This window comes from Dipodomys ordii, unplaced genomic scaffold (genome assembly GCF_000151885.1).
Source record: "Dipodomys ordii isolate 6190 unplaced genomic scaffold, Dord_2.0 Scaffold104, whole genome shotgun sequence".
Lineage (NCBI taxonomy): Eukaryota > Metazoa > Chordata > Mammalia > Rodentia > Heteromyidae > Dipodomys > Dipodomys ordii.
Genome location: NW_012267320.1, coordinates 1,507,531 through 1,533,230, shown reverse-complemented (window position 1 = coordinate 1,533,230; position 25,700 = coordinate 1,507,531). Strand labels below are relative to the sequence as shown.

General features: G+C 47.3%; 2 protein-coding genes across 5 annotated transcripts in view; one reads left to right on the top strand and one right to left on the bottom strand.

Annotated features, from left to right (window-relative positions):
- Positions 1-726, bottom strand: part of Setd4 (SET domain containing 4) — an 18,127-nt gene extending 17,401 nt beyond the window's left edge. Inside the window, exon 1 of one of the 2 annotated variants that reach the window (XM_013027538.1) lies at positions 704-726. The gene's annotated coding sequence lies outside the window, so the exon portion shown is untranslated. Of the gene's footprint in view, positions 1-149; positions 169-703 lie in introns of those variants that run through there. The other variant, XM_013027539.1, reaches the window with a different exon arrangement.
- Positions 727-1,773: 1,047 nt separating this feature from the next.
- The window catches only part of LOC105994102 (carbonyl reductase [NADPH] 3), a 32,001-nt gene continuing 8,074 nt past the window's right edge, over positions 1,774-25,700 (top strand). The window contains exons 1-3 of one of the 3 annotated variants that reach the window (XM_013027526.1): positions 1,851-2,225; positions 2,972-3,079; positions 4,312-4,965. In XM_013027526.1, coding sequence (XP_012882980.1) covers positions 1,937-2,225; positions 2,972-3,079; positions 4,312-4,748 — 834 coding nt within the window. In that variant the 5' untranslated portion in view covers positions 1,851-1,936 and the 3' untranslated portion in view covers positions 4,749-4,965. Of the gene's footprint in view, positions 2,226-2,971; positions 3,080-4,311; positions 4,966-25,700 lie in introns of those variants that run through there. The other 2 variants (XM_013027527.1, XM_013027528.1) reach the window with 2 other exon arrangements.

Below are 25,700 nucleotides of genomic sequence, written 5' to 3'. Positions count from 1 at the left end.
CCCCGCGTGCCGGCCGGGCCGCCTCCACGCCGGCCCGGAGCCACCGAACCAGCGGCTCTCGCTAATTGGCGAAGGGCCAGACGCGCCAGGCGGCCGCGGAGCCCCGTTCTCTCAGAGACTCCACCGACCCAGGAAACCGGAAGCCTCACCGGGAGTACTTCCGGCTCCCTTCCGCACTCCCGGGGCGTCCTGTGGGCGGGCCCCCGGCTCGGGACGTCCGCCGCGCGCCGTCCCCGCTCGGGTTCAGCGGGCTGAAGCCGGGGACGAGGAGGAGGGCGAGGAGAGGCTGAGCGCCCGCGGCCCCCTCCGAGCACGGGGAGCCCCTGGCGGTCACAGGCCGGGCGGCGCCGTCCTCGCGCCCCCGCCGGTCCCACCCCTAGCGCACATGCGCAGTAGCCCGGGATTGGCCGAGCCCTCAGCCAGCGCCTCCACGTCGGGAGCGGCCGGCCCGGGCGGGAAAGGCGGGAGCCGGCGGGGACCGGCGGGGACCGGCGGGGCGCGGGGGAGGGAACCGGAGAAGGGGGCTGACGCGCTCCCGGAGCCGGCTGCGGAGCCCCTTCCGCGCGGGCCAGGGTCCTGGGACAGCCCCGCCTGTGCCCGGCCTCCGCTCCGCCTCCCCCGGTTCCCCGCAGCCCTCCGGGAACTCTATCGTCTATTTGACCCTTCCTAACCCCGGTGGGATCCGAACCTCTGCCCCACCTACCTTGATCAGGACCCAAAACGTGCGGGGCAGAAACGGGACGGTGGGCGAGAAGTAACTGAACCCAGGCCCAACGATATATATTTTTTTTTAAGCACCAGAAAAAAAGCCTGTACGTTAATCCCAGTCCTGTCAGCACATCTGTGAGTTGAGGCCGCTGCGAGGAGAGGAGGCAAACCCTAGAAACGCAGGGATGAGGGGAGAGTACAAGTCGAGAGTCACTTGGCCTGTGAGAACGAAGCTTGCTGCCAGGCGCCTTTATAAAGCAGCCATGAGCCCTGGGCTGGGTACTAGGGAAAATTCAAGTCGCTTTTCTTGACTTTTCCTTTTGCTAAGTTCTGTTCTCTGCCCTCCTGCAAACTTCCCTCCAAAATTCCTTCCAGATAAAAGCCCACATCCTTATCGTGGGTCGCAGAGATCTCCATAATCTGACCCAGCCTTCCTCAACAATATCTTGCATAGTCCAAGCATAAGAAATGACCGTATTTCCTCCAAGGAAAAATGCTATCATAATGAATGCTCCCGAGCAACGGGACAGCCTTGAAACACAAGTAGATGGTATTTAGACAAGCCTGCCACTTTTACAAAGTCTAAGACCCGTGAGAGTTGTGTACTTGCACTTGTTGTTAGGAAAATGGCTGAGAAAGGAAAAGGAAAAAAAAAAAAAGCCCGACTCCATTGTAGGAGGCTAGGGCTGTTCATTGAGGCCTAACAGCCTTCCCAAAGGCTTGGAGCCTGAGCTCGGGGAGGGGGGTGAGTCGGGGGTTTATAGAGTCTGCGCCAGGAGGCAGGCGATGCTTGAGTTTAGAATGGGGGAGGGTGACTCCAGACGGGGCAGCGAATAGGGTAAATACTCGCTTATGCAACGTTCGTCTGTCTTGCTGGACCGTCCTAGGGTCCAGTTCTGTCTTCCAACCTCAATGGGGAGTTTACAGCCGGGCTCGGGTCGGATTGTCCTGCCTGCACCGAGCACCCCGAGCTTACCTGGGGTGACAGGGTGGAGGCGGAACCATTCACGTGTGGCTAACTAGTGGCCAATTTTTAACTTTCTCTGCAGCCCCTGAGTTCCGCGCCAAGCCACGCCCTCTGGGGGCGGAGCCTCCGATGCGCCTGCGCCACTGCCGCCCAGACCTAAATTTCAGGTGCTGCACACGCCCGAGCTGCGGACCCACGCGCGGCTCCGTGTGCCCACCCGGCCCGCTCTGCACCGAGGTGCCTCGCGCCGCCCGCCCCGCCATGTCGCCCACCAAACGCGTGGCGCTGGTGACCGGAGCCAACAAGGGCATCGGCTTCGCCATCACGCGCGAGCTGTGCCGCCAGTTCTCCGGGGACGTGGTGCTCACGGCGCGGGACGAGCCGCGGGGCCGGGCGGCCGTGCAGCAGCTGCAGGCCGAGGGCCTGAGCCCGCGCTTCCACCCGCTGGACATCGACGACCCGCAGAGCGTCCGCGCCCTGCGCGACTTCCTGCTCAAGGAGTACGGGGGGCTCAACGTGCTGGTCAATAACGCGGGCATCGCCTTCAAGCGTAAGGGGGTCGGGGTGCGAGCTCCCCGGGAGCCTCCGGACGGGGTGGGCCGCGCGGGGCCGGGGCAGGGGGCTGGGGGGGAGCCGGGGGGGGAGCACGATGGGCTCCCAGGGTGGATCAGGAGTCTGGAAAAGTGTCAGCCACCCTGGGACCTTATGCTCACGCTGCTGGGACTCCTAGGGATCACTTCCGGATCTCCTTCGCCCAGTTGCTCTGTAACTGGGCTTTAAGGACAGACAGCAGGACGAACTTTTTAGCTGTTCTTGAAATAACAGGTTTAGGGAAAGAAAAAGCGCTGTCGGGCAGCCTCCCCCTAGCTCGCCCACTTGTGCCATCCTATAAAACAGAATCTTACTTTAAAAAACAAAAATGGAGCATCATCAAACCAGATGGACGGTGGCACAATTGTGTAACTGGCATTTCCTTCACATACGCAGATTTTTTTTTTTGGGGGGGGGGTCCGGTCGTGGGGCCTGAACTCAGGGCCTGGGCACTGTCTCTCAGCTCTTCAGCTCAAGGCTAGCACTCTACCTCTTGAGCCACAGCTCCACTTCCGGCTTTTTTCTTTTTGCTTATGTGGTGCTGAGGAATCGAACCCAGGGCCTCATGCATGCAAGGAAAGCGCTCTACCACTGAGCCACCTTCCCAGCCCCATATACTCAGATTTCTAACATGAGGGGATTGTGTCTCTGTTTAAGTCTATCCCTTGAATGCAGTTTGTGACTGTTATCTTTCTCCCCTGAAAGAGGCTGATCCCACGCCGTTTCATATTCAAGCGGAAGTGACCATGAAAACGAACTATTTTGGTACCAAAAATGTCAGCACCGAGCTACTCCCTCTAATGAAACCTCAAGGTGAGTGGGGGGGAGGGGATCTGCCATGCCCACCTGGGCTTTTGTCCCTCTCACCCTGAAGCTGCAGCAGCAGCAGCCTTCCTGCTGATCCTCTAGCCTTCCCGCGCAGCCATCTACTTTTTCCTCATCTTTGTGCCTCTAGCTCTTTCTTATCCTTCAAGCCTTGGTTCAAAGGTGTCCTGAGAACAGGTTTATCTGTTCCTACATTGCTTCACATGTGCTAGGCCCATTGGATTCACACTGTATTCCCCTTTTCTGTTGCTATGCTCCTAAGCAAGCTGGTGGAGCTTTCCCTACTACCCAGACAGTACACTGCCCACCTCAAGTTTGTAACCTACCTACAACACTCATAGCGACACACATATGTGTCTCCTGCCTCTACATCCCCTGATGTCCATATCTACAACAGGCATTACCAGAAGGTACTTTCCTTCTCCCTAACTCATCTTAGCCACTAGTATCCCTGGGGTTACTCTGCCCTGCCCCTTGAGAATTACTTTCCAAGTCCTCAGGTTGTGCCCCCTCAACGTCTTTCAGATCCCTCTTTCCTGCTTCTACAGCAGGACCTCAGCTCTCAGGTTGCACAGTTGAGACCCTCCCACCCACCCCCACAAAGAGGCTATCCTTCTTGAGCCTGGTCCTTTCCCAGGGTTCTATGCACTCTCTGCCTGGCTGCTCCCTTCCTAAAGATCCCTCAAGAGAGAACCCAAGCCCTTGGCATCATATAAAAGGATCTCTATGTTCTGGTGACTTATCTCCTGGCATATTTTTGGTATCCACTAAAATAACAAACTCCTGATTTTTTCACTGTTCTTTTTGCTAATACTTCATCATTTAGAAACCAAGTCAACCACACCACTAATTAAACACACAGCAGTAAAGACCAGAGGTCACTTTTTAGATAAAGTGTAGGACAGAGTTGCTTCCCATCTTATTCAAAAGGTTCCAGTGCTTCCAAACTCATCACTAGGACCAAAGGGAAGCTCTTCCCAATGCCATCTGCTTCCTTCACCTGCCCTGATCTTGAAAGCTGAATGGAAGGCCTTGTAGAAGACCTGAGAAGGACAGCAGGTTTGCTACTTGCAGCTAGGAGCATGCTGCTGAGAATTCTGAAGCCGTACAGCACCATCTGTGTGTAGTCTTCCAGTTCAGACTGCTAATTTTCTCTCCAATGGAAATTTGTAGAATGTCCTGATCTAAACTCCTGTGTGATCACTTGTGTTGTATTTTAGGCAGAGTGGTCAATGTGTCAAGCACTGTGAGTGTGAGAGCCCTGAAAAGCTGCAGCCCAGAGCTGCAGGAGAAGTTTCGGAGTGAGACCATCACCGAGGAGGAGCTAACAGGGCTTATGAACAAGTTTGTGGAAGATACCAAGAAAGGAGTGCACCAACAGGAAGGCTGGCCCAACACTGCATATGGGGTGAGCAAGATTGGAGTCACAGTCTTGTCCAGAATCCATGCCAGAAAGCTCAACGAGCAGAGGAGTGGGGACAAAATCCTCCTGAATGCCTGCTGCCCAGGGTGGGTGAGAACCGACATGGCGGGACCCACCGCTACCAAAAGCCCAGAAGAAGGAGCAGAGACCCCTGTGTATTTGGCTCTCCTACCCCCAGATGCAGGGGGGCCTCATGGACAGTTTGTCACAGAGAAAAAAGTTGAAAAATGGTGAGCTCAGCTCTCCTCTACCTGTGGTCTATATTTTGTTCCCTGACCTAATATGCCTTACTCCTAATATCCTTACTGAAAGAGAAGAAAAAAATCAAAACGTTCTTCTCATGTACTCTGTACTAATCTGCTACTAATTGAATAGATGATTGAATGGATAAATGACTAAATCTTCTTCAGTGAAACAGAAAGACAAAAATTAAATAAAATTTGAAAATACAGATGCCTGAATGGTCCATTTCTGCAGCCTCTCAGGAGTACAAAGTTTTAAGTGCAAAGTGTGACTCAAGCCATAGAACAGGAGTTTTGATCATAAAAGCTCAGGGACAGAGCCTGGGCCCTGAGTTCAAACACCAGGACTTGCACATGGCCCACATGCATACACAGACTGTTCACTAGACCAAAGCTGTCCTGACCCTTGCTGTGCCTTGTTAAATTTTATGTTTCCAAAGCTAGACTTTGTGTGTGTGTGTGTGTGTGTGTGTGTGTGTGTGTGTGTGTGTGTGTACGTGCAGAGAATGTATCCAAGGGTATCTCTCTGGTTAGCAATTTAAGTTTTAGGGAGACATGATAATTTCATCTAGTCTACAATCATAAAAATATTTCCCCATGTATCACATTGTAACCAGAGTTCATGGATTCACCCCTTCATGAATGAACCACTGAGAAGCGCAGCCAGGAGACCTGAGAAGGACAGCAGGTTTGCTACTTGCAGCAAGGAGCATGCTGCTGAGAATTCTGAAGCCGTACAGCCCAACAAGTGGCTCTGATCCAGAAAGCTTCCACACTGAGCATGCTGGAGAGAATTCCCAAGGCAGTGCAGCCCTGAACAAAGACCAGTGGCTCTGATCCAGAAAGCTTCTATGTGGTCACGTGGGGCAGACACATTCTCACAGTTGGAGGTGGACCCTGGGTCTAACCTCCAGGCTCACTTGTTCAAGCAGTGAGTACAAAGGCCTCTGGGCAGTGATCACTCTTAGGAAGCCAAGCTTACTCTAGGTCACCGAAACATTAGGAGTCAGAGTGATTCAGCAATTTTAGAATGGGCCTTGTGAGTTTCTCTAGAGAACTTTATCTGAAAAGAAACTTAAAACAACAACAACTCTGAAGGGGAGGGTAAGCCATCATTTAAAAGGATAAAAGGCATAGGTGATGGTCCCCAAAAGTACCCAGCAGTTAACTATATGTCTTCTGATGGAGCTGTATCTATATCTATAGATGGATATATAGATATATGTAACACACACATTGTTAGAAAAATGGAGGAGAAAGGAAGGAAGCAGGCCGCACTCAATCTTCCACAGGCAAAAAGTGTTCATTGCGATATGACAGCACAGCACAGAGTCTTCCCCGCAGAGAAGGATGCTCTGCAAAGGATGGGACAGGAGCTGGGCTTCTATGAGGTCCAGTAGGGAGGCAGAGGTTAATGAAAAAGCCACAAGTCTGGGTGGGGGAGGGTGCTTTTCTCTTGGGCCATGATGAAATGTTTACAGCAAGGCTTCCGTAGATTGCCCTGACTGCCTCAGTCTGTGCATTATCTTTGGTGGCTTGCCTGACATATGTATGCACCTTGGAAAACAGGGTGGGGCTCAGTCCTTCATCTATACATTCATATATATGCATATGTATATATTAGAATACATTGTATATATGTATATACATGTATACATTGTATATGTGTATAGACATGTATACATATAGAGATATACATATATATGCATATATTCATATACACATGTGTATATGTGTACATGGTACATATAGAAGACATGGTATATATACATATCTATATATGTACATGTACCTTATATGTACACATACATGTATATACATTTCTGAAGACATTGTAATATATGCACACATACTTCATATACACATCTACCCACACATACACCCACAAATAATAATAATCTATACAAAGTACTTCTGTAAAAACTTGTTTGGTCACTGTTCAACCTCTGATTGGAGTGATTTGGTTAATTATTGGAATCAAAGATTATTGTCATTTTGATAGTTTGGCTAGTACAGAAAGCTTCATCAACCTATCCAACTGCCATTTTCATTTAATCATCTTAGTGAACAGATAACACATACATCTTTTTGGTCTCTTTCAGCCATTTCCACTCCACAGATCATTTTAGGGGAAAAGAATTCCACAAAGGATCAAGTAACTATTGGTGAAATAAAAAGACTGAGTCAAAAGTAACATCTTGTCCTTTCAGCCTTGCTGGGGGGAGGGGCTTTCCACTCAGCTCTGAAAAGCCTAGGGGTGAGAGGCCATTCATTGAATTGCAGATGTCAGCCAGGTGCCAGTGGCTCACACCTGTAATTCTAGCTATTCAGGAGGCTGAGATCTGAGGATCACAGTTCAAAGCCAGTCCAGGCAAGAAAGCCTGTGAGATTTCTTATCGACAGAAAACCTGAAGTGGCACTGTGGCTCAAGTAAGTGGTAGAGCGCTAGCCTTGAGCTGAAGAGCTGAGGGACAGCGCTCAGGCCCAGAGTTCAAGCCCACGACTGGACCCCCCCCCAAAAAAAATTGAATTGGAGATGTCATGCTATTTAGCCTTAGGAGAGCTTTTGCTACGGAGAATGCTCATTCTTGATTTCCTCTCTAAATGGTTTAAGACACCTTTGAGTAGCCTCTAAGTATGTCCCTAATGTGCAAAGTTTGAGGCATATCTTGTATATGGAAAGTTTAAGGTAACCCCTGAGCTACTTCCAGAGATGGAAAATTCTGCTTGCACCTGAATATTCCCATATAAGGTCTGCTTTTGTTAAAGCTCGGTCTCCACCCTCAAGCATGTGGTTTTTGTCTTTAAAAGCTTTGTTCAAGCTTGATTCGCAGCTTCAGGTCTTAGACACTGGAGTCCACCTGCAGACACTGGATCACCAATATGACCTCTCAAAATGTGTTCTCTGTATTCTCATGGCCAAATTCCCATTCAGCCATGGCAATATAGAGAAGAAAAAGGTAAGGTGCCTAGGGTATCTGTGACTAAAGGAACAAGGAAACGGGCAGGATCTAAAAGGGGCTCCCAGCACTGTGCCAGCTGCTGTAGGAACTGCTCGAGGAAGGCACCCTAGCCCCAGTGTTCAGGGAGAAAAGCTGATGAGCGCCATTTGTGGTATCTCAACCTGCAGAAGGCAACAAGCTTACCAGAGGATACCTGCGCACCTTTGAACCAGGCCTTCCAATACTTCAGTAATTACCAACAATCTTTGTTTACTGTGACTCCCAGAAGACACCTGCCTTCAATGAAAGAAGACATTAACTGAGCCAGGCGCTGGTGGCTCACGCCTGTAATCCTGGCTACACAGGAGGCTGAGATCTGAGAATGGCGGTTCAAAGCCAGCCCAGCCCGGGCAGTAAAGTCCGTGAGACTTTTTTTTTTGGGTCCGGTCGTGGGGCCTGAACTCTGGGCCTGGGCGCTGTCCCTCAGCTCTTCAGCTCAAGGCTAGCGCTCTACCACTGGAGCCACAGCACCACTTCCAGCTTTTTCTGCTTATGTGGTGCTGGGGAATCAAACCCAGGGCCTCATACATGCAAGGCAAGCACTCTACCACTGAGCTACCTTTCCGGCCCCCGTGAGACTCTTATCTCCAATAAACCACTGTATACCTGAAGTGGCGCTGTGGCTCAAGCTGTAGAGTGCTCATCTTGAGCTGAAGAGCACAAGAACAGAACCCAAGCCCAGAGTTCAAGCGCTACGACCAAAAAAAAAAAAAAGACATTAACTGAAGACTCTCACCTGTGTAATGAATGGAAGGTTAATCAGAGAGTTGGAGGCTGGGCTCAGGTGAGCACAAAGCTTTAGATATTGAGTTCAAGTCCTGGTCTCAGACACCCCCCCCCCAAAAAAAAAGAAGGGGAAGAAGGAAGAGGAGAAAGTGGAGGAAGTTGATCAGCAGAGAGCTGTTCCACACTTGTGCTCCACACTTGGATGTTAAGGAAATGTTCATTCCTGTCTGACCTTATGTATAGAAGATCAGAGCAGAGGGATATGAAGTGAGATGAGCTTTGAAGCATAGTCCAGTGTTGAAGCCAGCAGTTAAATAAAATTATCCCTGCTAGCCATGAGACCTTCAGATTAACCAGTCCCTCTGGCCTTCCCAGATTATATTTCTCATATCATCTTTATGTTTATTGTCTTTATGCAAAGGCTTTAGTTCTGAAAAATAGATACTAAATATTAGGGCTTAAGTCCTGTAAGAGAAGTTGAACCAAAATACCTGTGGTGTTTCACAACCAAATGGCCACCACATAAGACCTTAAATATCTTCCTTTGTCTTCCTGTCAGGCTAGCTTCGGCTCTGTGTGTGGCCCTAGGTTTTAAATGTGCTCTCCAAGAACCACTGGAATCACAACAGTAGACACCAAAATAAAGAATTGTCTCAGCAAAGCAAAAGCCCTTTGGTGTAGAAGGGCACACCATCAGCTAAAAAGCTGGCAAGCCAGCACACAAAGCAAACTCTGCTCTGAATCCTACCACAGCAGGCCCCAGCCCTCTGCTCAGATTGGTTGCACTCAGGTTCACAGTCTGCTCGTGATTATCTAGTTTGAATAGAGTAAAGTGTGTTTACATAAGATGGTTTTGAAATAAGATTAACAGAACACAAGTAATCTCAAAGTATACCCACACCCTCTGCCATTTCTTGAACAGTCTGGGTGTGTCTTAATGGCATTTTGAAAAAAACAAAAACAAAAAACAAGTTTAAGACAAAAGTTTATTTTTTTTGGGGGGGGGTCCGGTCATGGGGCCTGAACTCTGGGCCTGGGCACTGTCCCTCAGCTCTTCAGCTCAAGGCTAGTGCTCTACCACTTGAGCCACAGCGCCACTTCCGGTTTTTTGCTTATATAGTGCTGAGGAATCAAACCCAGGGCCTCATGCATGCAAGGCAAGCGCTCTACCACTGAGCCACCTTCCCAACCCCAAGACAAAAGTTTACAGTTTACAAATGCTTGCTAATCCCAAAGCAGCTCTTCTTTTTTTTCTTTTTTTCTTTGTTTTTAATTATCTTTAAGTAGTTGTACAAAGAAGTTCCCATTCTACAAAACAGTATATGAGTGCAAAGTGTCTGACAACATTGTCACATCTCTCTTAACCCATCCCTTCTCTAACTTTTTTTCTTTAATTGAGATTAGGTGATTACATAAATTTCACATATTTCACAGTGTTGTGGAATAGTGATAAAGTCACACACACATTTTAAGTTTCACAAGACAAATTGTCATTATCATGGTTTATACAGTTTGTGAATTCTAGAGCTTTGACAATACAAGTTACTTTTTCCACATCAGGTGATGTTTACATTTCTTTCCTTTTGCTCAGTGTGGGCTGTTCCCACTTATTCTGTTCCTCCTCCTGGCTTCCCTCTGTTATGTGCATATATCTACCATATATATGGTCTAGAACATGAAGTCTTTTAGCAATGATATGGATGGCTGTCCTTTGTTTCTTGAGTCCTGTTACTTTGCCATATCTTCCTGTATTTTGGCTTTAGCATCCACATATCAGGGAGACCATGTGCTGTTTGTCTCTTTGTTCTTGGCTTACTTTGCTCAAAATAATCTGCTCTAGTTCCACCCATTTCCCTGCAAATATTTTGTCCTTTCTAATGGCTGCATACTATTCCATTGTATATAGGTACCACAAAATTTGGATCCACTCATCAGTAGTGGGGCATCTGGGTTGTTTCCATATCCTAGCTATTGTGAACAGTGCTGCAATAAACATGGAGGTGCACGTGTTCTTGTATATTGGTTCCTGTTGCTCAGGGTAGATGCTTAGGAGTGGTTTGGCTGGGTCATAGAGGAGATCTATATTTAGCTTTCTGAGGTATCTCCAGACTGTCTTCCAAAGTGGTTGTATTAGTATACATTCCCAACAGCAGTGTAATAGGGTTCCTCTTTCTCTGTATCCCCTCCAGCATTTGTTGTTGGCTGACTTTAGGATGTGGGACATTCTGACTGGGGTAAGGTGGTATCTCAGTGTTGTTTTTATTTGCATTTCCTTTACAGCCAGGGATGATGAACATTTCCTCATGTGTTTCTTTGCCATTTTTATCTCTTCTTCTGAGAAGTCTCTTTAGTTCCCTTGCCCATTTCATGATTGGTTTGTTAGATTTGCGAAGGTTAGTTTCTTGAGTTCCCTGTATGTACTGGATATTAGACCCTTGTCTGATATTTTGCTGGTAAATATTTTTCCCAATTAATTGACTGTCTTTCTAGTTTGGTTGCTATTTCTTTGTCTGTACAGAAACTTTGCATTTTAGGGTAGTCCCATTTGTCCAGTCTCTCTCCAATTTGTTGTGACCTTGGGAAGTTCAGGAAGTTCCTACCTGTGCCTATAAATTCAAGTGTCTCTCCAACTCTGTCCTGCAGTAGTTTCAGAGTATCAGGTTTGATGTTAAGGTCTGTAATCCATTTTGAGTTGATGTTAGTGCATGGTGACAAGCTAGGGTACACTTTTAGTTTTCTGCATGTGGCCACCCAGTTTTCCCAGCACCAGTAGTTGAAGAGGTTAATGATTCTTCCAATGTACGTCTTTGGTTCCTTTGTCAAATATCATACAACTGTACATATGCGGCTTTATTTCTGGGACCTCTAGTCTGTTCCACTGGTCTTCGAGTCTCTTTTTGTACAGTACCAAGCTGTCTTTGTTATTATGGCTTGAATAGAGCTTGAAATTTGATATTGTGATCCCTCCTGCATTGTTTCTTTTGCCTAGAATTGCTTTGGCTATTCTAGGTCTTTTGTTGTTCCATATGAACTTTTAGACTGTTTTCTCTATTTCAGTAAAGTATGTCAATGGGGTTTTAATGGGAATTGCATTGAATGTTTATATCAATTTTGGCAGCATAACCATTTTCTCTATGTTAATTCTGCCTATCCAGGAACATGGGAGATCTTTCCATTTCCTGGTATCCTCTATGATTCCTTTTTTTAGGCTTTTACAGTTTTTTAAATATATTTTTATTGTGAAAATACTGTACAGAGGGGTTACAATTACATGGGTAAGATAATGAGCATATTTCTTATCAAGGCTTTTACAGTTTTCATGAAATAGATCCTTTACATCTTTGGTTAGGTTAATTCCTAGATACTTTTTTTTATTGTAAATGGGGTTGTTTCCTTGATTTCCCATTCTGCTTGTACATTGTTGGTGTACAGAAAGCTGACTGATTTTTGTGGGTTAATTTTGTATCCTGTTACTTTGCCAAAATGGTTTATAAGCTCTAAGAGTGTGGAGATGGAGCCTTTGGGATCATTAAGGTATAAAATCATGTCATCTGCAAAAAGCGATAGTTTAACTTCCTCCCCTATGCGGATTCCTTTAATGTCCTTTTCCTGCCTTATTGCTCTAGCTGATTCCAGAACTATATTGAATAGGAATAGAGAGAGTGGGCATCCTTGCCTTGTTCCTGTTTTAGGGGAATTGGCTGTAGTTTTTCCCCATTAAGTATGATATTGGCTGTTGGTCTGTCATATAAGGCTTTTATTGTTTTAAGGAATGTTCCTTCTATTCCAATTTTTTCGAGAGCTTTTAACATGAATGAATGTTGTATTTTATCAAAAGCCTTTTCTGCGTCAATGGAGATAATCAAGGAGTTCTTGACCTTGGCTCTGTTGATGTGATGGATTACATTTATTGACTTACGTATGTTAAGTCATCCCTGCACCTCTGGGATGAAGCCTAGTTGGTCATAATGTCTGATTTTTTTAGTATGTTTCTGGATTCTGTTGGCTAGAATTTTACTGAGGACAGCTCCTGTTTTTCTTAATAAGAGCCAAGCCACCAGGCCACAGCAGGAACTTCGAAGCAATACATTTTGATAGAAAAGACAGTTTTTCACACATCTATGATTTCTAATTATTCTTCTGACTCCATCTCAAGGTAAGATTACCCAGAAACAATGATAGACACTCAATATATTCTGTTGGTTTTGTTTTTGCTTTTGCTTTGTTTTAATACCAATGAAGCCATGAGAGGAGGCATCTGTGTACTCTTGGAACAGGCAACCTGGCTAGATGATCAATTCAATTGTCTGCCAAGATATCTGAAAAATGTTTAGAGACCCTACCAAACAATGCCTGTTTTTGTTTGTTTTTTACCACCTGGGACCTCTAACAGCTTTTCTGACTCTCTTGCTCTTTGGGCCATGAATGTTCAACAACCTGGAATTGAAGACCTGGAGACTATAATCTTACAAATAAGAATCACTCAGTGGTATAAACAGGCAGGCCCATGACCAGATAATAACTAAGCCTATATAAGAGTAACCCCAGGCCCCATTAGTGATTCCTGCCAGTAATCTTAACTACTCAGGCTGAGATCTAAGTATCACAGTTTAAAGCCCTGGCAAGAAAGTCTCTTATCTCCAATTAACAACCAAAAACCTGGAAGCAGATGTGTGACTCAAGTGGTAGAGCACTAGCCTTGAGCAAAAAAGCTCAGGGACAGTGCCCAGGCCCTGAGTTCAAGCCCCAGGACCAGCAAAAAAAAAAAAAAAGTAGCTAAGAGATTGTTTTTACTCCTATAATATGGCTAGACAAAGTTACCCAAACCAGACCTTCCCCCTTAAGCATGAGGAATGGAAATAAGAAAGGGAAGATTGGTCATCCTGAGCACTGCTTATATGACCTAGCTGAATTTCAACCCTTCCTAAATATTGTTTATTTTTGCAGACAGGTTGCCAGAAAACCAGAAGTTCTTCTTTAGGTGAGCTAGCCAAGCCTGTTCGCATCTCAAGTAGCTGCCACAGTGACGGAAAGACTTGCCTCTCCCCTCTTGGCCCGATCATTGTATGTATCTGAAGATGGACTGTGAAGGATTGACCCCCACTTTATTGTCCCAGGCCCATACAGACCCCAGGCAAAATCTCAGGTATGTGTGAACTTGTTTGAAGTGCAGGCAGGGAAATCCACCTAAGCCCAGCTGTAAACATCCCATTGTGGGCCCAACTGAAAAGCCCCCACCTTCCTTGACATAGTGGCTTTTCATTAACCTCTGCCTCCTTGCTCGACCTCCTATAAAAACACAGCTCCTGTCCCAACTCTTTGGCACAACCTCCAAACCCGCAGGAATGTCTGTACCTTAGCTGTTCCTCAATAAGCAGTCCTCACCTGTTGATCGAGTCTTGTCTATTCCTTTTCCATTCTCCATTCTCCTAACATAGGGTGCCGACACCAGGGAGAGGAAAAGCGCCAGGAGTAACTGGGTGCCCTCTGCTGAGGGGCCACCCACCTCTTACCGAGCCTTTCTGCTACCTTCCTCCTCCTTCCAAGGCCTTTCTCCACCAGGAGCGCAGAGCCCTCTGAGCTTACTTTGGACTAAACAGCCACCTGAAAGACCTCATGGCCTTTGCCTACATAAGCGGTGCATGCCTCGTGGTCCCCCGACTCTGACCTCCAGTCCAACGGGTTTCCTTTTGACTGACTTCACCCACCACCTAAAAGCTTTCAGGACAAGGTAACCAGCCCAGTTCATGGTGGAGGTGCCCCAACAGGGACCCCGGGAACTCTAGGAGTCCCTCCCTTCCTTCCTGTCTGTGGGGTCCCCAGAGACTCCAGGAGTCTCCCTTCCTGACCCCCTGACACCCTTTAATTAGGACCTTTGGGGACGCCCTCTCCTAATTATTGGGATCCCTCCATCCACCTTCCCAAAGCACCGGGGACGCCTGGAGGAGGGGAACAGGCTCCATAGTCCTACCAAATTTTCCAAACTGTCTCCCATGGACACCCCTGGGCATGCCTGCGGGCTCATCTTAAGACTCTGGGCTGACTCATTTGCAGTCCAAAAATCCTGACTTGTTTGTCTACCGAAATCTGGTCTCATTACCAGGGCCACCGATGGCCTAGGTTTTACTCTTACTGATTTAAACAATTCTCCAATGAAACAGCAGGAGTCCGAGGCCCCCTAAACCTAAGCCCTCCTCTACCTCTGCTCCAGAAAAACCCTCCCTCTGCTTGACCTGTTCTGTCCACCAAGTCCTTCTCTGACCTCCACTCCAGAGGGCCCCTCACCCCCCCTCACCCCCGCTCTCCTGCCTTGCTCACCAAGTCCTTCTCTGACCTCCACTCCAGAGGGCCCCTCACCCCCCCTCACCCCTGCTCACCAAGCCTTTCTCTGGCATGAGCCTCCCAACCATCTCCTCTAGAAAGTAACTCTTTACCTTGTGCGCACAATCTGTCTCTCACACCCTTTTCTTTCTCTCCCCCCCCCATTTCTCTCTGTTTCTTCTTTGATGACCTCCAGCACCAAAGATCCTTCTCTCCTCCCTTGCTCTTCATTTTTTTTTTTTGTGAGAGCTTTAATGGCACAAAATGTTTATAGCTACAAGTTATACATGAATTGTAAACTGTATAGAATGATACAAAGTGCTAACTGTAAGGTCAGCTCCTGGATAGCAAGCAGACTCCACCCTCCTCAGCAGCAAAGTCTCCACCCAGTACCTGCGTTACCTAGGCAACTGGGACACCTGGAAGAGGTCACATCTGCATCCACTGAGGTCACATGTGAATTTGATGTGGCCACATCTTTCCCCGCCCATACCCTAGATTAAGGCCTAGCGCAGGCCCAGGGTCTCTCTCTCTCTGTTCTATTCTAGCTCTCTCTCTGATCTTTTCTTGCTCTCTCTGCTCTTTTCTAGCTCTTTTCTCTCTCTTTCCTGTCTTTCCTCTCTCTTTTGCCAGCCGCGTGGAGTGCCAACCTTGCCTGGTCCCAGCAGGTCTACCGAATAAACCTACCCCTTACCTGAATACCACGTGCGTGGTGCAGTTCTTACTAGGCTACCTCTTTTTAAAAAACCTAACACTAACTAAATAGATGAGAATGCATAATCACTTTGGCTCAATTCATTCTAATCATTTCACCAATGGTCCATTTAGAAAGCCACTGTGGCTCAAGTGGTAGAGCACTAGCCTTGAGCTGAAGAGCTGAGGGACAGGCCCAGAGTTCAGGCCCCACGACCGGACCCCCCCCCCAAAAAAAAGAAACAAAAACAAAAACCAGAAAGCCACCCCCGTCTGGAGCAGTCAATCTTACTGCTCCCTTACTCTTCTAACTACACGCTTGCTATTTGCAGTTGATCCAGATTCTCTAGGCTAAAACTGTCTGCTTCAAGCAAACTCCTGCTGACCCCTGTGCCTGCCTGTCTGCCTACCTGTGTAGCTGACACAAGGTGGGGGTCTGTATGGGCCTGAGACAAAGGGTGGGGGTCAATCCTTCATAGTCCATCTTCAGATACATAAAATGATCAGGCAAGTCCTTCATATAGGATCTTTGGGTACATAAAAAGAATTGGGCTGAGAGAGGAGTAACATGGAGTTATGAGAACAAAGCAGATTCCCATCATTTGGAACCTGAAGGAATATAAAGGTGGAGGGACTTTGTGGTCTTTTCTGGCTACTTCCTGCTGGCATGGGAGCATCAAGGAGTCACTGGTGCTGGGTCTTCAGGGTCCAGGTCTGCACTGGGCAGGGCAGTGTGAGCCAGGCCTCTGCTTGCCTTGCTCCCAGGTCCTGAGTGAGGGCTCTTATCCTGTTAGAGAGAAACTTCAAAAAGGTGAGATCAGGCAAAAGGCTGACAAGGTGGCAGGACTGGTTGATATGAATGACACAGGAAAACACACCTGGGCACAAGCCAGAAAAGTTCCATTTGGAGCATGAGCCCATCACCAGTCAGAGGCTAGGGCTGGATTGGAGTGGTTAGGGGTCGGGTGAGAGGTCTTGATCATTTCCTGTAAATAGCAGGTAACAAAGGCAAGAATTCCTGTCCAGTTAGAAGGTAGACAGTATAGCCATTAGATAGACAAGCTTCTTATATCCTGACCTCCTGGCTCTGGTTAATTTTGAAAGGGCAGGCACAAAGTGCCTGAGGTGACATCATCTCCTCTTATTCCTCCCCACCTTGTTCATGGGCTTTGAACTCAAGGCCTGGGCACTGTCCCTAAATACCTCTGCTCAAGGCTAGCTTTTGAGTCATAAGGTCATTTCTAGCAGTTGACTGGTTAATTATTGAGCCATGCTTCCAGCTTGGCTCTTTGCTGATTAGTTGGGAGATAGATCCTCAGACGGATTTTTTTTTCACCAAGGCTGGCTTTGAAGTGCAATCCTCAGAGCAAATGAGTCTTTGCCACAAGACCCCCCCCCCATTACTTCCAATTAAAGCAACAAGGAGATCTAATAGAAATATAGTTACTTTTAGTTCCACATAACACCTTAGGATACTGAGGCTAAGACATTGTAGGTGTCAGTAGGGCTTTGTGATTACAATAAAAAATGCAGGAGTTTGTTGGGTCTTCGTCCAGCCCACGAAAAAAGGACAGGGTCCGAGGAAAGGTAAGTGTGGCGCTCGCCCATTCCCCAGCCTCCCTTGGCCCGGGAGACAATCAGACACAGCGAGGAGCCAAATCCAACAGGTAGAAAACTCATTTATTAACAGAGAGCAGCCCTTTTTAAAGCCAAAAAGGGTGGGTGGCATGGCAAGGGAGGAAGAGGAACCAATCACTGTCAAGGTCACACCCTATCATGCACCTAAGCTTTCAGAGGCTGGTTAGGCACTGGTCAGAAGGCAAATTGGGCTCTGCCCACTCTACTCTCTCCCAGTGCCATCTTTGCTTCCCATGTGCTCTACAGTAAATTGGGCTCTGCCCACTCAGCGCCATCTTTGCTGCCCATGTGCTCTGCAGGAGTTGGTATCCTTTTAGCTCCGTATCCAAAGTAGCTTATATATTAAATTGAGAAAATGTAATTTGAGTTAATAAATGATTTATTTGAAGGACCCTTGACATAAGCGCTTAAGTGAACTTTGGTTTATACAAACAATTACTTTCATAGATGGAACATAAAAATGAGACGCTAGTTTTTAATGTAAATCACAGCCAACTTAATTACATACAAACTTTACTTATAGGCTCTATCTTTTCAGTACCAAAAAACAGAAGAAGATATCTTTTTACACCATGATAACAGTTTTTATGTATTACAATGAGATTATGTTGAACATGTTCACACACACACACACACAGACATACATCTGTACAAAAGTTTTAAGGTGCACTTGGGTTTTTTTTTATTATTTTTTTGATCGGTTGTGGGGCTTGAACTCTGGGCCTGGGCGCTGTCCCTCAGCTCTTCAGCTCAAGGCAAGCACTCTACCGCTTGAGCCACTTCTGGTTTTCTAGTGGTTTTTATTGGAGATAAGAGTCTCACAGACTTTCTTGCCCAGACTGGCTTTGAACAGTGATCCTCAGATCTCAGCCTGCTGAGTAGCTAGGATTACAGGCATGAGCCACCAGTGCCCAGCTTGTTTTTGTTTTGTTTTTTAAAGAAAGAACATCGCCATAAGTTTTTGGCATTTCCAGCAGCAAAATGATATTATTTTGCTCATTATGATAAAACCATGTGGTCAATGTTAGAACAGTAGGCAGTACCAAGCAAAATACAAGGCAAAATTTTGACAAACAGAATTTAACAAAATTTCCATGGTTAAACATTGATGACAAAAATAGAAAACCTTTAAATCAGCTTTGGTGATGAGGCACATTAGTTTATGAATTGAATATTTTAATACCTAGAAGGGTGAAGAGGTGTGAGCTTGGTGGAAGAGCGGGGATTTAAAAAAAAAAACCATCATGTGGCCCTGGTCCCTTCCTAGGTGACAGCTTCCAGGGCCTGTAGAGAGAACTGGGGGAGGCCCCCCCAACAGGTTTATAAGGGGAGGAGGTAGCACTCTTTTTGTTTTGTTTTTTGTCAGTCATGGGGCTTGAACTCTGGGCCTGGGCGCTGTCCCTCAGCAATTCAGTTCAAATCTAGCGCTCTACCACTGGACCACAGAGCCACTTTCCATTTTCCGAGTGGTTTATTGGAGATAAGAGTCTCATGGACTTTCCTGCTCCAGCTAGCTTTGAACCACAATCCTCAGATCTCAGCCTTCTGAGTAGCTAGGATTACAGGTGTGAGTCACCAGGCGCCTGGCTTGGAGGCAGCACTTTTAACCTGAAGACATTTAAAAAGAAGATGTGGCCTAATGAAGGTATTGAAAAGTGAGTGTATGAGTAATTGGATAGAGTGCTATTGGAAAAGGTGAGAGAGAGGGATTTCTCTTCTGCTGCCTCCTAGAGGGGAAATTAAGAATCCAGATTTTGAAGTGGATGCACTCAGGAAAGCAAAAAGGATTGAATCACTGTCTGAGTCCCAAGACAAAGAAAGGACTGGTTTGTTTTTATCATGGGATTTTGGGGGGTGGGGAGAGAGAGAGCAGCTGGTCCCAGTGATTTTGCCAGACAGCCACTCTCAGTGACAGACTAACGGAGCAGAGGCCCGTTTATTTGGGTTTGGAAGGGAAGATGGTGTATTAGCCATAGAGGGGGGTGGAGAAAAAAAAATTGTCTTCAGCTGGTTCATATACCAGTAAGTGTAGCCACTACACCACTAGAGAGCACTGTCTAATAGCAAATACTGCTCCCACCATGAAGCCTAAACAGTCTAAATGAGTAGTGTTCAAACACTCATTAATATTAAAGTTTTACTTTATCACTTAAAAATGATAACCATTATAAATGTTGCTGATTAACTTATGACCTCTTCAGCAACCTGGCTTGGAACCACATTTTAAAATACATATTTGGGGCTGGGAAGGTAGCTCAGTGGTAGAGTGCATGCCTTGCAAGCATGAAGCCCTGGGTTCAATTCCTCAGTACCACATAAACAGAAAAAGCCGGAAGTGGCGCTGTGGCTCCAGTGGTAGAGTGCTAGCCTTGAGCTGAGGAGCTGAGGGACAGCGCCCAGACCCAGAGTTCAGGCCCCATGACCGGCAAAATAAATAAATAAATAAAATACATATTTGCCTATAATCCTAGCTACTCAGGAGGCTGAGATCTGAGGATCGTGGTTCAAAACCAGCCCAGGCATGAAAGTCTATGAGACTCTTTTTTTTTTTTTTTTTGGCCCAGTCGTGGGGCCTGAACTCTAGGCCTGGGCGCTGTCCCTCAGCTCTTCAGCTCAAGGCTAGCGCTCTACCACTTGAGCCACAGTGCCACTTTCGGCTCTTTTCTTTTTTGCTTATGTGGTGCTGAGGAATTGAACCCAGGGCCTCATGCATGCAAGGCTGAACCACCTTCCCAGCCCGCTGTGAGACTCATCTCCAATAAACCACCAGAAAACCAGAAGTGGCGCTGTGGCTCAAGTGGTAGAGTGCTCGCCTTGAGCTGAAGAGTGCAGGGACAGCGCCCAAGCCCAGAGTTCAAACCCCATGACCAACAAAAAAACAAAACATATTTATCCTGATATGTCCCCCTATGGGAGAGTATCTGTATGATAATTCCCCTTTCTAGAAAAGAACTACTTTTTTTTTTCTTTTTGTCGGTCATGGGGCTTGAACTCTGGGTCTGGACCCTGTCCCTGAGCAATTCAGCTCTAGGATAGTGTTCTACCACTTAAGCCACAGCACCACTTGCAGTTTTCTGGTGGTTAATTGGAGATAAGAATCTCACAGACTTTCCCGCCCATGCTGGCTTTAAACCTTGATCCTCAGATCTCTGCCTCCTGAGTAGCTAGGATTACAGGCGTGAGCCACCAGTGCCCAGCAAGAGGCACATTTTTTATTTCAGCAGATGGGGCCTTCTTGCTCTCAGGAGACAGCACCACATTAAAATCATCAGAAATGTATGGAACGGCATTTTCTACCAGCGGCAATATTGGTCCAAACTAAGATTAAAAATAAAACAGTAAGGGGCTGGGAAAGTGGCTCAGTGGTAGAGTGCTTGCCTTGCATGCACGAGGCCTTGGGTTCTATTCCTCAGCACCACATAAGCAGAAAAGCGCTGTGACTCAAGTGGTAGAGCGCTAGCCTTGAGCTGAAGAGCTGAGGGACAGTGCCCAGGCCCAGAGTTCAGGCCCCTCGACCTATCAAAAGAAAAAAACAAACAGTAAATGTAACTCCTCCACTGTACATCACCTTAATGATTATGATAAAAAATTAACAAATAAAATAGGCAGGGCTGGAAAGGTGGCTCAGTGGTAGAGCGCTTGCCTTGCATGCCTGAGGCCCTGGGTTCGATTCCTCAGCACCCCATAAGCAAAAAGAAAAAAGCCGGAAGTGGTGCTGTGGCTCAAGTGGTAGAGTGCTAGCCTTGAGCTGAAGAGCTGAGGGACAGTGCCCAGGCCCAGAGTTCAGACCCCACGACTGGACCCAAAAAAATAAAATAGGCTTTGGAACAAGCAGTGACACGGTCCTAAAGTCCCAGATTTCTTTTTACTTTCTTCTTCTTGGTATGTATGGTATGTCTGACTTTTCTAGGGCTTGAATCAGGGCCTGGGTGCTGTCCCTGAGCTTTTTTGCTCAAGGTTGGTGCTCTACTACTTAATACACAGTTCCACTGCTGGCTTTTTGGTGGTTAATTGGAGTACAAGTCTCATGGACACATCCTAGGGCTTGGGCTCAAGGCCTGGATGCTGTCCCTGAACTTTTTTGCTCAAAGCTAGCACTCTACTCCTTGAGCTACAGCTCCATTTCCAGCTTTTTTTTTAGTAGTTTATTTGAGATACAAGTCTCACAGATTTTCCTGCCCAGGCTGACTTCAAACCATGATCCTCAGACATCAGCTTCCTGAGTGGGTAAGCTGAAAGGTGTGAACCACTGCTGCCTGGCTAAGACCCACATTTTTTAGGTTCAGATCCTTCCCCCAGCCTGATCAGTACTTGCCGGAGCCTGCTGGCAACGAAGAGGAATCCTGAATTAGGGGGCGAGGATGAGAAAAAAAATAAAACAAGACAAGATCAACTGGTAGAAAGTAAAACAAACTCTGTCGACATAGCAAAGCAATCCCGGACACCTGGTGTTATTTAAGTAAGCTAGATTCTTGTATATGCCTTCAAGTGAGCACAGGGGTCAAGATGACCTTTGAGCTTTACTGTCAGCTTCCAACAGGTACTGAAGACCCCCATGCCCACCCCAAGTCTGCCAGGATCCCTTCTTCACACCAGCATAGACTTGGCTAATTTTCCTCAGGGCCAGGAACCCAGCTTTTAGACAACTTGCCCATGATCTCAGGCTACCATGGCAGGGAGAATATCTGAACCTAAAGGCCAGAAAACAATTCCAGGGTACCAGAGGGACAGTCACCATGGTGACCTGAAGAAGAGTTACATATCTGCTTGTCCGGCCTGCTTAAGCCTTCTGAGGTGTTAGCCACATTCTGAGCAGTAAGGCATAGGGCACAGCGCATAGGGTGACAGCTCAGGGGGGGTGACACCACCAGTACTCTGCCACCTCTACAGCGCTCATGGCCCCATTGTCCTGGCCCTGGTACACTCTCTGTGGTCTGTCTGTCCCTGGGAAGGGCAGGAAGGAGAGAGACACCAAGCTGTCTGTTCTCTTCTGGGTGTTTGTCTGTTTGTTTTGTTGGTGATGGGGCTTGAACTTAGGGCCTGGGTGCTGTCCCACTTTGAGCTTCACTTTTGGTTTTTGAAGGTTAACAAGGACTTTTTCTGCCAGAGCTGTTGCTGGGGCTGGCTTTGAACCGTGATCCTCAGATTTCAGCCTCCAGAGTAGCTAGGATTACAGGTGTGAGCCACTGGCGCCTGGCTGTCTGTTCCTTTCTGTTGACTCATGAACCTGATCTTCATCTTCCTTCCTAAATGACAGTGGGCCTCATTCCTGCCCAGACCTGCCCCCAGCAAGTCTTCTAACCAGACGGGCACTCATAGGTGAGGCTCTGCACAGGTTCTTGCTCCTTCCTTCTCTACCTGTGTTGTTATCTGCCTCTGGCAAGTGTTATGACTGTGCCTGGCAGAGCTGTGTATCCAAAAGGGCTTCAATAGATGGTTGGACAGAGGCAAATAGATAGGTCTAGGGGCTTGTCTGTTCCTTTGCAGAAGAATACAATAGCAGATGACATATGTCCTCTTACCATCTGACAATACCTCCCTGGGCTTTGACAATCTGAACTTGTTTAACCAGCAGCAATCCTAAGAGTTAGCACTATAATTGTTCACACCTTACAGATGAGCCACACTGACACACTGAGCAATTGGGAAACTCATCCAAGATCACACAGTGAGCAAGACACAGAGCAAGACCAGCTCCATGGGGGCGGGAGTTTCCCTGCTCTGTCATTTTCCTCCTAAACATACGTGCTGTCACAGGTTCCCTATTCTTGACTGCATGGAAGCAGGGGAAGGAAGAACTGTGGAAGCCCAGTCCACAGGCTTTCCAGAGAGAAGAAGCCTGATGGTACTGTGTTCCAGGGAAAGGCTTTGGATCTCACTCTAATGATTCAGGAAACCCAAAAGGACAATAATTTCACTAAGTGAGAGAAAAGTCAATTTGAGAAGCACTAGGCTAGGCATTCGTGACTTGTGTTTGTAATCCTAGCTACTTGGGAGGAGGATCTGAGGATCAAGGTTCAAAGCCAGTCAGGGCAGGAAAGTCTCTGAGACTCTTATCTCCAATTAACCAGCAAAAACCTAGAAGTGGACCTGTGGCTCAAGTGAGTAAAAAAGCCAAGGGACACTGCCCAGGCTGTGTACTGGAGTTCAACTCCAGTACCAAGCACAACAACAACGACAAAGGAAAAGAGAAGAGAAAGAAGCACCACATCGCATTAACTAAGAACCAGCAGCGCCCTCACTATTCCAAACACAAGCACGTGGCTGTGGGCACAGGGAGGATTTGCATCTGGTCCTGCACCTGTTCTCTCCACTGACACAGGTCCTGTGGTTCAGGTTTTCATGGAGTTAGGATGGTGTTGAAGCTGGGATGAGAGGCTTGAGCCACTGAGGCTCGTCTGTTTCCTCCTTTTACTTCCTTCTCCCTCCACCACAGAAACCTACTCAAAATTTTCCCTCCTCAAGCCACACCCTTTCTAAAGATTTGCTCACCACATCACTGAGCCACCTTCCCAGACCCACCAGCCTCTTGGTGTAAAGCTGTACTGGGTATGCATCACAGGTGCTTTTTCTTCAGCCCTGAACTTGGTCTTGTACTTGGGGTGGGAATCCACCCGGATAACTTGGATCATTTCTTTTATTTTTTTTGATCAGTTGTGGGGCTTGAACTCTGGGTCTGAACACTGTCCTTCAGCTCTTCAGCTCAAGGCTAGCATTCTACCACTTGAGCCACAGCGTCACTTCTGGTTTTCTGAGTGGTTTTTGGAGATAAGAGTATCGTGGACTTTCCTGCCCCAGCTGGCTTTGAACCTCGATCCTCATATCTCAGCCTCCTGAGTAGTTAGGGTGACAGGCATGAGCCACCGGTGCCTGGCAGCTTGGGTCATTTCTGATAGCTGCAGCAACAAATCACCACCAACTCAGAGGCTGATGACACATATATTACCTTACAGCTCTTGAGGGCAGAAGTCCTAGGGACAAGGGGAGGACAGGCCATTGCCCCCCCTGGAGGCTGCAGGAAAGGATTCCGCTTGTCAAGGCCACCTGCATTCCTGGCTCAGGTCACTTTCTCCAGCACCAAAGCAAAGCTAGAGAGTAGTGTCGGGAGCCCTAAAGGGAGTCTCTCTGCATGATAAGCTTGACTATCTCGCTGGAACATCTCGACGCTGTTTACAGAATCTGGTCTTTTCATCCTGCCCCAAACAAACACCAGGTAGCTGCTAAAGACCACTTTTTCACACTGCCCTAAGCAAACATCCTGCAGCTGCTACGGCCAATGAAAAAGCTTCCTTATTCTAAGCATATAAATACCCCTGTGTGAAAAATAAAAATTTGCAGCTTGATCAGAATCCTTGTCTTGCTGTCATTCTTCATGTCTCTTGTCCATTCCTTCTCGCTTAGGTTCATTGCCCTCGTTGAAGTCCTGCGGGTCGGGACAAGTAGCACCTGACCTTTACTTCCGTCACATTTCCTGCATCTCACATAAGGACCCCTGGTATTATGCCAGATGCACCTGGCAGCCCAGGCTACCCTCTCCACATCAAGAGCCTCAATCACAGCTGCGCACTAGGTGGTTCGGAGTTATAATCCCAGCTACTGAGGAGGTAGAAAGATTGCCAGTTTTTTGTTTCAAGAAAAAAGAAAGAAAAAGAAGGAAGAAAGAAGAGAAGAAAAGGGAGGGTAAAGAAGGGAAGGGAAGGGAAAGAAAAAAATCCTTAATCACATCTGCAAAGCAACACTAGAAGGCCCTGGAAAATGGATGTGCATGTTTTGGGGGAGGAGCACTCCCTTATCACCATAACAACCTGTGCCAGTTCCAAACCACTTCTCTTTCGCCTTTCAAGAACCACAGCTCATGGGCGCAGTGGTAGAGCACTTGCCTAGCAGGCATGAAGCCCTGGGTTCCTCAGTACCACATAAATAGAAAAAAGCTGGAAGTGATGCTATGGCTCAAGTGGTAGATTGCTAGCCTTGAGCAAAAAGAAGCTCAGAGTCAGTGCCTAGGCCCTGAGCTCAAGCCCCAAGATGGTGGTGGTGGTGGTGGTGGTGGTGGAGAGGGTAGGGGTGTGTGGGGGGGACAAAAACAAACAAAAAGGTAGCTCAGTGGTAGAGTGCTTGCCTTGCATGCATGAAGTCCTGGGTTCAATTCCTCAGCACCACATAAGCAGAAAAAGCTGGAAGTGGCGCTGTGGCTCAAGTGGTAGAGCACTAGCCTTGAGCCAAAGAGCTGAGCATCAGCGTCCAGGCCCAGATAAGAGTCTCATGGACTTTTTTGCCAAGGCTGGCTTTGAATCTCGATCCTCAGATCTCAGCCTCCTGAGTAGCTAGGATTGCAGGCGTGAGCCACTGGTGCCCAGCTTATTTTATTTATTTATTAAAATTTTTTTTTTTGGGTCTGGTCGTGAGGGCTGAACTCTGGGCCTGGGCGCTGTCCCTCAGCTCTTCAGCTCAAGGCTAGCGCTCTACCTCTTGAGCCACAGCGCCACTTCCGGCTTTTTTCTTTTTGCTTATGTGGTGCTGAGGAATCGAACCCAGGGCCTCAGGCATGCAAGGCAAGCGCTCTA